Source organism: Asparagus officinalis, chromosome 10 (assembly GCF_001876935.1).
Source record: "Asparagus officinalis chromosome 10, Aspof.V1, whole genome shotgun sequence".
In the NCBI taxonomy this organism is placed as follows: domain Eukaryota; kingdom Viridiplantae; phylum Streptophyta; class Magnoliopsida; order Asparagales; family Asparagaceae; genus Asparagus; species Asparagus officinalis.
In genome coordinates this window covers 69,753,813-69,768,887 of record NC_033803.1, presented here as the reverse complement: position 1 = coordinate 69,768,887, position 15,075 = coordinate 69,753,813, and the positions used below count along the sequence as shown (strand labels likewise).

Here is a 15,075-nt window from a genome sequence, read left to right as displayed (position 1 = left end):
ATGCGCTGTTTTGTGGGTTGAAGAAGAAAGGGCAGTACGTGGATGGGATTAGCTACAGCATTGTGATCTCGCATTTGTGTAGAGAGGATCGGTTGGGGGAAGCTTTAGATTTGGTGAAGGAGATGGAGGAGAGAGGGTTTGTCGTCGATTTGGTCACGATAACGTCCCTTTTGATGGGATTGCATAAGAATGGGAGATGGGATTCGGCTGAAAGATTAGTGAAGCATGTTAGAGATACTGCCATATTGCCAAATGTTTTGAGGTGGAAGAAGGAGATGGATGCTTCACTTAGAAGCCCACAGGATAAGGGGAAGGATTACACGCCGATATTCCCATCAGTGGGTAGTCTGAGTGATATTCTGAGTTGGGTTGATCCGTGCCCGATAAAAGATGACGGTGAATTTCATACCGATGAGGAAGTGAAAGATGAGTGGTCATCATCTCCGTATCTAGATCTACTTGCCAACAAATTTGAATCTTTCGATGATTCGCATAAGTTTTCGGTGGGTAAAGGGCGGAGGATTCAGGATAAGGGAATCAAATCTTTTGATGTTGATATGATAAACACATACATGTCTATTTTCCTAGCCAAAGGAAAGCTAAGCATTGCATGCAAGTTATTCGAGATATTCACTTCATTTGGGAGGGAGCCGGTGAGCTACACCTACAATTCTTTGTTGAGCTCGTTTGTAAAGAAGGGGTATTTGAAAGAGGCATGGGGAGTTCTTCAAAATATGGGAAGCACTCTTTGCTCGGGTGATATTGCAACCTATAATATGATAATTCAAGGGCTAGGAAAAATGGGCAAGGCTGATCTCGGGAGCGTGGTTCTTGATAGGATGCTGAAGAAAGGAGGATATCTCGATATTGTGATGTATAATACCTCAATTCATGCCCTGGGGAAAGCTGGAAAGATGGATGAAGTGAATCAATTGTTTGAAGAGATGATAAAGAGTGGGATAAATCCTGATGTGGTTACTTACAATACTCTTATAGAGGTTCATGCTAAGGCAGGGAGAGTTAAGGATGCTTTTAAGTATTTGAGAAGAATGTTGGCTGCTGGGTGCTCGCCAAATCATGTTACGGACACAATTTTGGATTATCTTGGGAAGGAGGTCGATAAAGTTAGGCTTCGAAAGGCATCGATTGGGTACAAAGAGGAGCTCAACAAGGATAGATGATTATATGTGTCATTGTTGAAGTAGAATTTGTATTGAGAAGGACACGGTAATTTCTCTACCTGTGTTTTGGCAATCCAATGGCCAGAGTGAGAAGAGAAAGATGAAGAAGCACAAACTGAAGAAGCTTACAAAGCGTTTCTGGCTCGGGGCTTGAGCCCAATTGGTACCTCTTCTGTCTCTTTTCCTTTGTTTGAAGCTTATTGATCTTTATCAATTACATTGATGCATGGAAAAAAAAAGTTGGAAGCTTTGTTGACTGTTCGGCTAGTTTTGTTTGAGTTTGCTAGATTAATTTTAGTGGTGTCTGATTTTCCTGTAACCTTAGTTACAGGAAAGATTCGCTATGAAAAAAATAGCTAGATTCTAGGATTGTGTTCGTTTTTTGTTCCTTTAATGTTTGTACTTGCGACCATTTTACGTACTGTTGTCAATTTGTTTTTTTCTCATCTCTTCGATTGTTAGATTTACCTACTAGCCTTTATGATCCAAAATGACCCCTCATGTTGAAAAGCATATAGAGAATTCTCTCTTAAGTTCTGTAACTATATGTGTGTGTGTACATGTATATATCTGTATATATGTATGTGTGTGTGTATATATATATATATGTATGTATGTACATGTATGTATGTATATGTATATGTACATGTACATGTATACATATACATATATATATGTACATGTATGTATGTATATGTATATGTACATGTACATACATACATGTACATGTATACATATACATATACATATGTACATGTACATGTATACATGTATATGTATATGTATATGTGTGTATACATATGTGTGTGTGTGCATGTGCGTGTACGTGTACATGTATATATCTGTATACATATATGTGTATATATGTATGTATGTATATAGATATGTGTATGTGTGTGTGTGAGCAATATGGAGGAACTTGGTACCAAGCACAACTTTTTGTGCTTGGTAGTGAGGTAGCGCATTCTCATCTACTCATTCAAATGGGAGATCAAATTCACATGGGTTGGGGAGTGAATATGAATAGGTCACCTCACTGCCAAACATAAAATATGTAGCTAGTACCAAATTTCTATATTTCTCTCTCTATATATATACACATACAGTGGTATGCAATACGTGCGTTGCACGTGATGCATGTTAAGAAACCATATCAAATGAAACATTTGAAGGACAACTAAGATTGCACGTGGTAATCTTGTCATTTTTATGAAAAACACACTTTGCATAGAGCAGAGACTAACTACACAACATCAGTACAAACATCTTATTTATACATGAGTACCTACTATGAACATTACCTTCACAATTATCTTCAGTAAAAACGAACAAGCTAACAAATTTGACAAAAAATGCAACAACTTGAACAAAAAGATAAAAACTCAACACCCTAAATCACTAAATCTCTTAAATGAACAATTGAACTTCGTAGGCTACTATAATGTTTTCCCTTTTTTTTCTTTTTTTTCTCTTTTTAAAACTCATAGTAACAAAAGAAACATAACTAAATATCTTAGACATAATGCTATTTCAAATAATTTGTGACTAGGTTTTATCTTAATGTTTTTACCTTTCATCTCCTTAATTTCTTTTATTTATATCCTTTTTTAGGCTTGCCATACTCTTTCACTTTAGTGCTATATATCTTGTTGATATCATCAATTTTCATCACCTTCTATTGGTTTGAGTCTTCTATTGGCTTAAATCTTCTTGCAAGAATTAGATTTAGGATTAACTCACGTCTAAGATAGAATATTAACAATGTTATAACCGCACCATGTTGCACGAATCTTCTCCTTTCATACCTTTCATACTTTTCAATACCCAATTCTTAGCTGCGGAATCAGTCACTTTGTCCATCACTAAGAGAAATTGCTGAAGGAGGAGGAGAAGAGACGAGGCTGGAGATGAGACTAGCAGGCCATTTCAAAGAGCAACTAATAAAGGGCGTCTTTTTAACTCTTTTATCGCTATTTCATTACCTTTTTGTTGTAAAACAATGTATAAAGGCGATGAATTAGTGAGAGGGATGATGAAGGGTCAGGTTTTATTTATTGTTATTAACTTTCTAGGTTTAGTATCTAAGGGAGAGCCGGGGGAGGGGGGGGGTTGAAAATCGGGATAGGATGGGAAATTTGAAAATTGCAAGGGACAAAATAGGTATTCAAAAATTTTGACACTCATTTTGTCTTTTATGAATAGTATAAATATAGATATACATATAATTGTATATGTATGTATATACATGTATACATATATATGTATATACGTATATACATATATATATATATATATATATATATATATATATATATATATATATATATATATATATATATATATATATATACATATGTGTGTGTATATATATATATATGTATGTGTGTGTATATATACACACACATATATGTATACATATGTGTGTGTATATATATGTACATGTATGTATGTGTGTGTGTGTAGATATAGATATGAGAAAAATATAGGAACTTGGTACTAAACACAAGTTTTGTGCTTGGTGGTGAGGTGTTTTATTCTCATCCACACTCCAATCCATGTGAATGTGGTCTCCCATTTGACTGAATGGATGTGAATGAGCCACGTCACTATTAAGCACAAAAACTTGTGCTTGGTATCAAGTTCATCCATATTGCTCTATATATATATGTATGTATATGTACATGTATATATGTGTGTGTGTGTATCTGTGTATATATATATATATATAGCAATATGGATGAACTTGGTACTTAGCACAAGTTTTTATGCGTGGTAGTGAGATGACACATTCTTAGACACTCATTCAAATGGGGGACCACATTCACATGTGTTAGAGAGTGGATGAGAATGAGACACCTCACTACCAAGCACAAAATTTATGCTTGGTTCGAAGTTATATATATCTATATACACACTCACACACACATACATAAATACATATATAACATAGTTGGTGGTCAGAAAATTGATACGATAACATTACTTCCATCTACCATGTTTGGTTAAGAGTTAAGACTGTTATGAATGAACTTAGGTTTAGGTATATAAAGTTATAAACCTACTTCACGATTCAAAAATGATGCAAAGCAATATTATCTAAATGTTATCAATGCGACAATTAGGACTTAAGGATAATGAACCAGAGTATTCAGTTTGTATGTAATTGCGCGTGGATATGAAAGCAGTTCAATCAAGGTCATTACGTTAAAAGCAAGTATTTGGAAGACGTGCATCGTGCATGTTAAGCCAGCTATAAGAAAGCATATTTTACCTAAAAGGGAAGCGTCCTTTGACCTCATACCTCATTACTTTGTATCCATTTGCATTGCTTATTTCACAGTACCATGCATTTGTTTTGTTATCTAAGACACCCTAGCTCACTGAATAAGTTTATTATTCTTGTGCTACTACTTTTGAGTGCCAAAACAGCTTATTGCAATTGCAATCGGTGAGTGGGAGACTTGTTTATCGTCTCATTTCCCCTTAGACCCAGAGTTGAAAACTACTTGGAAAGCAATCTTGTTTATGAGGTTGAGATATTGACGTGATACATTTCAAGGGCTAATTGCACGTAGATCCCCTGTAGCATCATATTGTGCTCCGTATTACTCTGTAAGTTTGATATAGGCAGATATATTCCTGCCCGAGTGAGAGGTCAATTTGCCGAATAACAAGACGGGCATAAGCTAAGGGTAAAAGAGTCGCAACTTTTTCAATTAAGGAGTTTATCTGCTTACATCAAATTTAAGGGGTAACAAGTGTACAATGCAATACTACAGGGAGTCTATGTGCCATTAACCCTAATTTCAATGCCCTTGTCACATCTTAAAGTGTTTTGTTTCTTGTGTATTTCTCAACTGTTATTCTTTTTATTTTGTTTCCTATAGATTTTAGCGGCAATATGCTGTCTAACCTCGGCTTACTTTTCTTCTCCTGCAGTACTGCAAGCTACTCAAGTATGAAACCTCAAACAAGATGTACTTTGTGAAGGGGCAAAATGCTTCTCGAAACTGTATCTGCTTAATTTATCACTTCACAAGTGAATTCATTGTATACAAGGGGGAGAAACACCAATCAGAAAGCCAAATTGCGGCTTTTATGTGTAATTATGAAGCCCTCGAGTATAAGAGCATCATCTCTATGAAGCAATGAATTACCGCCGTCGTTTCTGATGTGATCTTGTGTTCGAGATCTTTGGTTTATTGTTCCTCTCACTGAAACTAGTGATATGGTGTCATTATGCCAGTAAAACCATTAGATACTATCAATGGCTGTGATGTAGCTTGAGTTAGTTTCTTGATGAGAGCAAGTCTCTTTTGTCATAAGCATGTTTTAAACTTGTATTCCTCTTTTTACAGGTCACGGATACCTAAATCATGGAATAGTAAAGATTTAAGCTTTATGTTTCATACTTGAATCTCAGTTATGAACTTCTTGGATACAGAAAATTTAGTATGGAATCAAGTTTGATGCTAAGGCTAGGGTAAGAATTGTGTGTAAAGATTAGTCTGAATGGAGGCTTGGTCCTTGGACAAGGTGGAATTGAATGGTTCTTTTGCAAAAACTTTGTCCCTTTTCTATTTGCTTTCAATCTTGAACCATGTTTATAATCAGCTAATCTATATTGGATGCTATATTTTTTTCCCCTAAGAATCTAAAGGTGTCTGTGATTTAATGAATTTAATCTTTAAATTTAGTGGTTTCAAGATTTTAGTCCCTTATATCTTCAATAGTTCATATTAGTCCCTCAAATGTTATAGGATCTTGCGAAATGGTCATTCAAGTTAAATCACATTAGAATTGGGGAAAATATTCTGTGAAATCTAATGGTTCGAGAAAAATGACATTTTTACCCATTTGTTATGTTCCCCAACCCATTTCTTAATGTGTTTAAACCCCTATACACACTTGAAGAAACCCTGACCCACTTAAGTTCTTCTTTCCAATGGTTAGAAAAAGAATCAGAGCCTAAATTTTAGCTTCACAAATGATTTGAATGATCAGAGTGACAGAAGGTTTTGTGATTGCAGATGCAGGGTTAGAAGTTAAACCAACCATCGTCCTATAGAATTTGAGGGACTAATATGCTTTCAAGATTTGAGGGGCTAACATGCAATTATATAAGATGCAAATGATTAATATCTAAAAACCCTTTAAATTTAACATAAACATAAACAAGGAATCGAATAAAAGAGTAAAAAAATTAGGAAGTGATTCCTTATGATCTGAGTATTGTCGAATCCGATTTATTTGGAAAACGGGCATACGGACCAATTGGCAGACCCGACCCGACCCAAGCATGTAGCACGTGAGTTTCACGTGCATGAGAATTTTCGCCTATAAAAGGTAAACGATAAGGGCTGAGGACCGACCACCGACTTTGACGATTCTCAAGTTTAGGGTTTTCGTTCTTCCCCAAATTCTCTCTCTCTCTCTCTCAAATCTCTTCAAATCTTTTTACTAGCTGATCGATCATGGCTATTGAATGCTTGAATCAAAGTACCCTTATCGATCACCGGCCGAGGAAAAGGCCAAGATGGGACGTCCAGCCCCAGGTAATTTTTAAAATCTGTTTCTTTGAAAATTTATGATCTTGGATTTTAGTAGTTCTTGATGATTCATCAATTGGATCTTGGGCCTGTTGCAATTCTTTGGTCGATTATTTTAGGATAACTGATTAGATTTATCCGGTCTATCTCGATCGTTGATATCAGGCCAATTTTACCCTAGTTCTTGATGATTCTTTGATTGGATCTGGGAAGGATCCGCTCTAATTTTTCGTTAGGGCCGGGCTGGGTTTCGTCGATCTGGCCAATGAATTTGATTCATCTAATTATGGTGTAAGAAAAACGCTTTGGATACGTAGCTCATCAACAAGAATTTGTTGAATCTGTTGATAAATAATTGTTTTAAGATGGGCTTGATTAGATCTGGAGTCTTGGAATGATAACCCTGATCCTTTCTCTTCGCAAGTTTAGATAAAAGTTTAATTTTTATATTGTTATAAAATATATCCTTGTAGATGTGGATGAAGACTACATTGTCTTGAACCCTGATCCTTTCTCTTCGCAGTTGACGCTCTTTTTCATCATAAATTTATGATATCATTCTTGTTCTGAGGTTATAATATGCTGGCCACAAACTTATTTTATAATTAGTTAATTGGTCTTCCATTATTGGTGGAAGTTAAAACGATGATGATGATTATCTTTACTGAGTGAAAAGAACAAATGGGTGGCTCTGTGTAGGCTCAGATAGGAATGTTATATGGGCAAGAAGTTGGACTTGGAGACTTGTCAAGCTTGGTATCATCGATGGCATCTTCTTTATACGCGAATGGATTGGCTCGAAATGCCTCCCCTCCTAGGAGAGGAGATGATAAAGACGGTCATTACATGTTTGCAATTGGAGATAATTTAACTTCTCGCTGTAATTATACTCGACCATTATTGTCTCAGAATCTTATTATATTTTTTATTTAGTCTTTTTGTCCGACTTCTATGTGACTTTTGCTCATGCGTCATGTATGTGTCATATATATTTATGTGCATACGAGGAACAGAGCAATGGCCTAATTGATTCAGAGTGAAAGTTGTGTTTGTTTTCACCTATGTTCTTTTAATAAATGATTTTCTTGCTGATTTTTTGTGTAAAATTCTCCTTCATATCAGTATAGTCTTATCATGTATTGACCAATCATAGAATAATTAAACTTTTTTATTAAATAGATGAGGTAGAGTTTTTAAGTTTTTACCAAGACAAAATGAAAAAAATCAACTGTTTAATTGTATGGCATCTTTAAACTTGGTTATGTTTTTTTGATTCAGTTAGGTTACTAGGCATTTCTGGTTTTCTTTTACATGAATATTTTGAAAATTATGGCCCATTCTTACTTCAAAAAGAGTTTTTCGACTGACTATGTAGATGCAGGTCTGGATAACACCTATTTTCTACATCATGGTTTTCTATAGAGTGTTTACACATATTGTTTACATGAATGGGTTCTTTGAATTTTCATGGATGCTATTGTTATCTTGTTACTTATTTTTTATTTTTCTTTCTTGCAGATAAAATCTACCGCAAAATGGGCGAAGGTTAGTTTTCAACATGTTAAATTGATTATTGTTTCAAGTCTTTCACATTATGTTAGCTAGTCAAGTTCTTAGTTTTATTTTTGTTGTGTGTAATGAGTAAAAAATTCATTGCGTGATTCCTTCTACTATATATGCCAGGTACCTTCGGACAGGTATTGGANATCAAGATTGTTCGTTCTGATGATAAATATCGTAAGGATGCTATGATTGAGATTGATGTCCTTCAGCGATTGAAGGAGCAAGACAACTCTGTTAGTCGGTGAGTCATTTTCTCTATTTGGACCTGGTTTATTTGTAATTTGTCATCATTCTTGTTGGAATAAGCTATAAATGCGTAAGCTACTTATTTTGCAGTTGTGTACAAATACGGAACTGGTTTGACTATCGTAATCATATCTGTATCGTAAGTATATAATTATTCTCGGTAAATTTCCCTACTTGACCCCAAGACCTTGTTTTAAGTCTGGGTGAATTCATCTCATCAGGTATTTGAGAAGCTTGGACCAAGCTTATATGATTTTCTACGGAAAAATGGCTATCGCCCATTTCCCACTGATCTAGTTCGTGAGCTTGGCAGACAACTCTTGGAATCCATCACATGTGTGTAAAACTATTTGCACAGCTTTTATCATTTTCAGTCTACACTCTCATGACCCTAGTATCCCCCCATTTGTTTTGGGGTTACAGTATTAAGCATAGCTTTTCAGCATCTGCGAATTTTATTTGCTCTAGTGAGCGATTAGGTTACCTGCATCTTAGTACTTTTCGCTGACATCTAGTTTCTTTGATTTGACTGTCCTTCGGTAGTTTAGACATGTCAATATTAGGTCATCTACTGTGCATTACTTTGTGCAAGATGTCCTGATGTACTTTTGCTGATCTGGTATAGTATGAGCAAGATGTTTATGGTGTTTATTTTTTTGTTCTCTCTTCCCCATCCTTGCAGTTATGCATGAATTGCATCTTATACATACCGACTTGAAGCCTGAGAACATTCTTTTCGTTTCTCCTGAGTACATAAAAGTATCCGACTACAAGGTACTTGGTGGGGTGGATGATTTATGTTCTGTTCGTTGATTGTTTATGTTGACTTTATCTAATTAAACAGAAAGATCTCTATGTTCAGTCTTGCTATTGAGATTATTATCTCATAAGTTCTTTAGCTTAATAAGTTCATGCTAGGGCTTGAAGTGTGCTGATTGTGTTTTAATGATTGATTGGTTAAGGTTGGCCACTCAGTAAGATTACCCAAATCTAGTGCTATCAAGGTAATTGATTTTGGCAGCACAACCTATGATAGCCAAGACCATAGTTATGTTGTATCTACAAGGCATTATCGGGCTCCTGAGGTTATTCTGGGTGGGTGATTTACGCTTGTTTATTATGTAGCTGTTAGTTTCCTGATTTTATTAAATCGCGGTGCTTTCTCCATAAAGATCAAAATGTAACTAATTCGAGTTATTATCAGGTCTTGGATGGAGTTATCCTTGTGATATATGGAGTGTGGGTTGTATACTCATGGAGCTTTGTTCGGTAAGTTCTAGACATATGTGTGTGTTTTGGATCATCCTTTATTTATTCCTTTATTTATTGAAGCATGAATTGCTGATGTATATGATATTTGGACAACTGCAGGGAGAGACATTGTTCCAGACCCATGAGAACTTAGAACACTTGGCCATGATGGAGAGGGTTTTAGGTTCATTGCCGCAACATTTGTTAAGGAGAGCAGAGTAAGTATCTTTGGTCTTTAACATGCTGTTGTTGAGATTTATCATGCTTTGAATTGTGGTATCAACAAAAACTTTAGCATGGACTGGGTGTTTTATTTAATTCTGATGCTTTTTTAAATATATTATTTTATTAGTCGACGTGCTGAGAAATACACCAGAAAAGGTCGATTAAATTGGCCAGAAGGTGCATCTTCCAGGGATAGCATTAAGGCCGTTTCAAAGTTAGCTCGCCTTCAGGTATAGTACACATTTTTTTTGTTATCTTCATCTTGCATGAAAGATGCGATGAAGTTTTTAATCAATCAGATGCGATGAATTAGGATTAATCCTTGGCTTCTTTTCCTCCAACTACAGAACTTGGTGATGAAACATGTTGACCACTCAGAGGGCGATCTTGTCGATTTGCTAAAAGGACTACTCAAGTATGAACCTTCCGAACGGTTGACTGCGCAAGAAGCTTTGCAGCACCCTTTCTTTACGAGGAAACACTAATCAGAAGGGATGAAATCTTGTTGATTCGTTGTCGCAGCTGTTTTGACCCCCCTTAACCTGTACACTAGCCGTATTGATTTCGAATTTGAGTTCTTTCATTGTATATATTGTGGGTTGAGATATATGAAGTTTTGCCTAACTTCATCCTTTTTGTATACAACTGTAACATGTTTCAATAAAGTCATACATCCGTTGGAAGTGTGTAGATGTATGGTGATGAGCGTAAGAATCTGGCTCAAGGCTGCTGAGGGTGCAGTTTTATTTATGAAATTTGCAAGTATCTATTGTTTGCGAAAATGCCGTGGTCAGTGTGATTATAATTTATATACGTGTTAAAGTATTTTTGCACTCATAATATTTAATTGCTGCTGAACGTAAAATTTTTGCAAACGTGGGTTTTAGTTTATTTTCCATTAGGGGTAATCTCCTCTAAGAAAAGATTAGAAGCGCCAATCTTTTATTTCTCGTTCTTTTTGGTAAATGTCAAATAATCTTAACTTCTCTAACATATTTCATGTCATACTTTATTATATTTTCAATTGATTTGATTCCTGCTTAGGAAACGAGCCGTTAGATATTTACTTAGAAGCGCTAAGTATGCAAGAACATTAACTAAAATTTTAAAATAAAACCCCGTTTTATTAGCCTCCCTTTCTCTACACGTACACATAAACCTTGAAAATATTGTGTGAGGCTCATAGCGTTGAATGTGTCCTAACGCTGGCACGTTGGCCATCACTTTTCTGTCCTAATCAAAAAAACGTTCTTATGTTGCCATGAACTCAATGGACATATATCTCAATTATTCCACAATATTGTGTGAGACTCATAGTGTTGAATGTGACGACGGAGTAGATCGAGTCCATGACATTGCTGCCGCCTCGAGGTTTTCTTCGAGCTGCTGCCGCCATCGTTGGGATTTTAGAGAGAATGAGAGACGAGAGAGAAAACGGGAATACAGGATAGCGAGGGTTTTCACCTGGGCGGGTTTAAAGCGGGCGCGATGCCCGCCCATTAAATGTCAGCAGCCTCAGCCGCCCACATGCTAAATTATCCAGCCACCAACTTTGAAAATGGAAAATAAAACAAAATGGTGGGGCCCATTGCTACAGTAAAATATTAATATTTTATTATGCATAGTGTTTTTCAAAATCCTATAATATAGGCTCCAAATCCTTAAGGAAATCTCATCCCAGAAACAACTTCTTATATAGAAGAGTGAGAGAGAAAAAATAGAGAGAGTTTCTCCTTAAAAAAAGAGAGTTTGTAACTCCAGAGTTTTCTCCTTATAGTAGATTCTTCTATCCTTGCCCGTGGACATAGGCAATCAAGTGCCGAATCACGTAAATCTGTGTGTCTAATTTTTTATCTCTACTTTTGCTCTACTATTGCTGCGACCCTGCTCTATTGGGCCCCGGGTTTGTCCCAACAAGTGGTATCAGAGCCAACTTAGGATACTTGTATATATCTACTTATCGTATGCTCTGTGGCTACCACCAAAGGTGGATCCTCCACATCAGAAAATAAGTTAGGTTATCATTTACCCTTTGAAGGTGTCGGGTACTATTCACGAGTACGGTACTGTTCAAAATACGGTACTATTCACAAGTACGGTACTATTCACCAATACGGTTACTGTTCATAAATACAGTACTATTTACGTGAAATAGTAAAAAGTTACTGTTCGTGGTAGAAGCAATGGCGGCGAAGTTCAAGATCGAGAAATTCGACGGGAGTAATTTCTCACTGTGGAAGTTGAAGATAAAGGATATCTTGAAAAAAGATAATTGCCTGGCGGCCATTGGTGCAAGGCCGGACGACATCACAGATGATAAGAAGTGGAACGAGATGGACGAAAATGCTATTGCAAATCTCCATCTGGCATTAGCAGACGGGGTGCTGTCAAGCATAGAGGAGAAGAAGACAGCAAAGGAGATCTGGGATACTCTAACAAAGCTATATGAAGCAAAATCCATGCATAATAAAATCTTCTTAAAAAGGAGACTTTACACTCTTAGGATGGCGGAATCTACATCGATGACCGACCACATCAACACCCTAAACACACTGTTCTCCCAACTCACAACGTTGGGGTATATAGTTGGTGCGAATGAACGTGCAGAACTTCTACTTCAGAGACTACCTGACTCGTATGATCAACTCATCATCAACTTGACAAACAACGTCCTCACGGACTATCTAGTTTTCGACGATGTTGCAGCCACTGTTCTGGAGGAAGAAAATCGGCGCAAGAACAAGGAAGACAGGCAGTCAAGTTCGCCGCAAGCGGAGGCCTTGTCGGTGACGAGAGGAAGATCAACGGAACGAGGCTCCAGTGGGAGTCATGCCCATGGTAGATCGAAATCACGAAGTAAGAAGAATATCAAATGCTACAACTGTGGCAAAAGAAGACACGTCAAATCGGAGTGTTGGCACAATAAGAAGAGTGGAGATAAAAAGTCTTCAGAGCCATCAACATCTCAAGGATGCGTTGTCAGCACGTCAGATGATGGTGAAATTCTATTTAGTGGAGCAACCACTGTTGATGAAGGCAGAAAGAAGTTTGCTGATGTCTGGCTTCTAGATTCAGCAGCCTCTTGGCACATGACCTCTCGGAGAGAATGGTTTCACAAATATGAACCTATCTCAGGAGGATCTGTATTCATGGGGAATGATCATGCCTTGGAAATTTGTGGTATTGGTACTATCAAAATTAAAATGTTTGATGGTATAATATGCACCATTCAAGATGTGCGACATGTGAAGGGCTTGAAGAAGAATCTATTGTCTTTTGGACAATTAGATGAGCTCGGGTGCAAGACTCATATAAAAAAGGGAATCATGAAGATTGTTAGAGGGGCGCTTGTGGTGATAAAAGGAGAAAAGATAGCTGTAAATCTGTACATGCTCAAGGGAGAAACCATGCAGGAAGCTGATTCATGTGTGGCATCAACCAGTCGTGGAGAAGAACAAACCATGATGTGGCATCACAAACTAGGCCACATGTCAGAACGAGGCTTGAAGGTTCTCTCCGATCAGAAGCTGCTTCCTGGACTTAATTCAGTAGCTCTTCCATTCTGCGAGCATTGTGTTACAAGCAAACAGCATCGACTGAAGTTCAACACATCAAGTTCTAGAAGCAAGGCTATTCTGGAACTGGTTCATTCTGATGTATGGCAAGCACCAGTTACATCCTTAGGAGGAGCAAAGTATTTTGTGTCCTTTATTGATGATTACTCCAGGAGATGTTGGGTGTATCCTATCAAGAAGAAGGTGGATGTGTTCTCAGTCTTTAAAGCCTACAAAGCACGGGTCGAGCTTGAATCTGAGAAAAAGATCAAGTGCTTGAGGTCAGATAATGGAGGAGAATACACAGACGGTGAATTCCTAGCATTCTGCAAGCATAAATGCATCAAAAGACAATTCAGCACTACTTATACTCCTCAACAAAATAGAGTGGCAGAGCGGATGAACAGAACTCTGTTGGAAAGAACAAGAGCTATGTTGGCGACTGCAAATCTGGATAAAGTCTTTTGGGCGGAAGCAGTAAAAACCACCTGTTATGTGGTGAATCGATCTCCATCAACTACAATACAATTGAAGACGCCGATGAAAATGTGGACTGGCAAACCAGCTGACTATTCAAACCTCCATATATTTGGAAATCCAGTGTACGTAATGTACAATGCCCAAGAAATTACAAAGTAAGATTCAAAATTCAGAAAATGCATATTTTTGGGGTATGCTGATGGAGTAAAGGGGTATCGCCTGTGGGATCCCACTGCCCACAAGGTTAGCATCAGCAGAGATGTTATCTTTGTATAGAACCAACTACAAAGTGAAGAGAAAGAAAGCAGTTCGAGGAAGGACTCAGAGACTGTAGCTGTTCAGGTAGAAGATGATCTGAATTCTTCTGAAGTAACACCGGAGCATGATGTACAAGAACCAGTCGAGTCTGAGGCACCAGAAGTTCGAAGGTCAACTCGTGAGAGAAGACCACCGACTTGGCACTCGGAGTATATTACGGAAAGTAATGTTGCATACTGTCTTCTAAGAGAGGATGGAGAGCCATCAACTTTTTATGAAGCTATAAATGACACAGATGCATCTTTGTGGATGGCAGCAATGCAGGAAGAAATTGAAGCTCTCCATAAGAACAAGACTTGGGAACTTGTTCACTGCCACAAGGAAGAAAGACCATTAGAAACAAATGGGTCTACAAGATCAAGCGAAATGGCGATGATCAAGTGGAGCGATATCGTGCTAGATTGGTGGTAAAAGGATATGCTCAGAAAGAAGATATTGATTTTAATAAAATATTTTCTCCTGTAGTTCGACTTACAACAGTCCGAATTGTCCTGGCTATGAGCGCTATATTTGACTTACATCTAGAACAGCTAGATGTGAAAATAACATTTCTTCATGGAGATCTTGAAGAAGAAATTTACATGCTCCAACCAGAAAGTTTTGAAGAAAAAGAAAAGGAGAACTTGGTTTGCAGATTGAACAAATCTCTGTACGGTCTAAAACAGGCGCCGAGGTGTTGGTATAAGAGATTTGATTCATTCATCATGA

At 37.2% G+C, this 15,075-nt stretch overlaps 2 protein-coding genes across 4 annotated transcripts in view; both read left to right on the top strand.

The window, feature by feature from the left end:
- LOC109826880 (pentatricopeptide repeat-containing protein At4g01570) overlaps positions 1-5,590 on the top strand; it is a gene marked incomplete at its 5' end in the record, with an annotated part of 5,882 nt that extends 292 nt beyond the window's left edge. The window contains 2 exons of the mRNA XM_020393896.1: positions 1-1,344; positions 5,121-5,590. The exon at positions 1-1,344 is cut by the window's left edge and continues 292 nt beyond it. Of these exons, the coding sequence (XP_020249485.1) occupies positions 1-1,181 (1,181 nt within the window). The remainder of the gene's footprint in view (positions 1,345-5,120) is intronic.
- LOC109825102 (serine/threonine-protein kinase AFC1-like) lies at positions 6,553-10,707 on the top strand. 3 transcript variants are annotated; one of them, XM_020391831.1, is made up of 12 exons: positions 6,553-6,736; positions 7,430-7,610; positions 8,249-8,275; positions 8,414-8,534; positions 8,630-8,678; positions 8,761-8,875; positions 9,222-9,313; positions 9,502-9,634; positions 9,744-9,808; positions 9,911-10,008; positions 10,143-10,245; positions 10,363-10,707. In XM_020391831.1, exons 1-12 carry the CDS (start codon positions 6,656-6,658, stop codon positions 10,498-10,500), a joined length of 1,203 nt encoding a protein of 400 aa, XP_020247420.1. In that variant the 5' UTR covers positions 6,553-6,655; the 3' UTR covers positions 10,501-10,707. The 3 variants fall into 3 exon arrangements, with proteins under 3 accessions (XP_020247420.1, XP_020247422.1, XP_020247421.1); XM_020391833.1 differs by having other exon boundaries at positions 9,222-9,347; positions 9,515-9,634; XM_020391832.1 differs by lacking the exon at positions 7,430-7,610.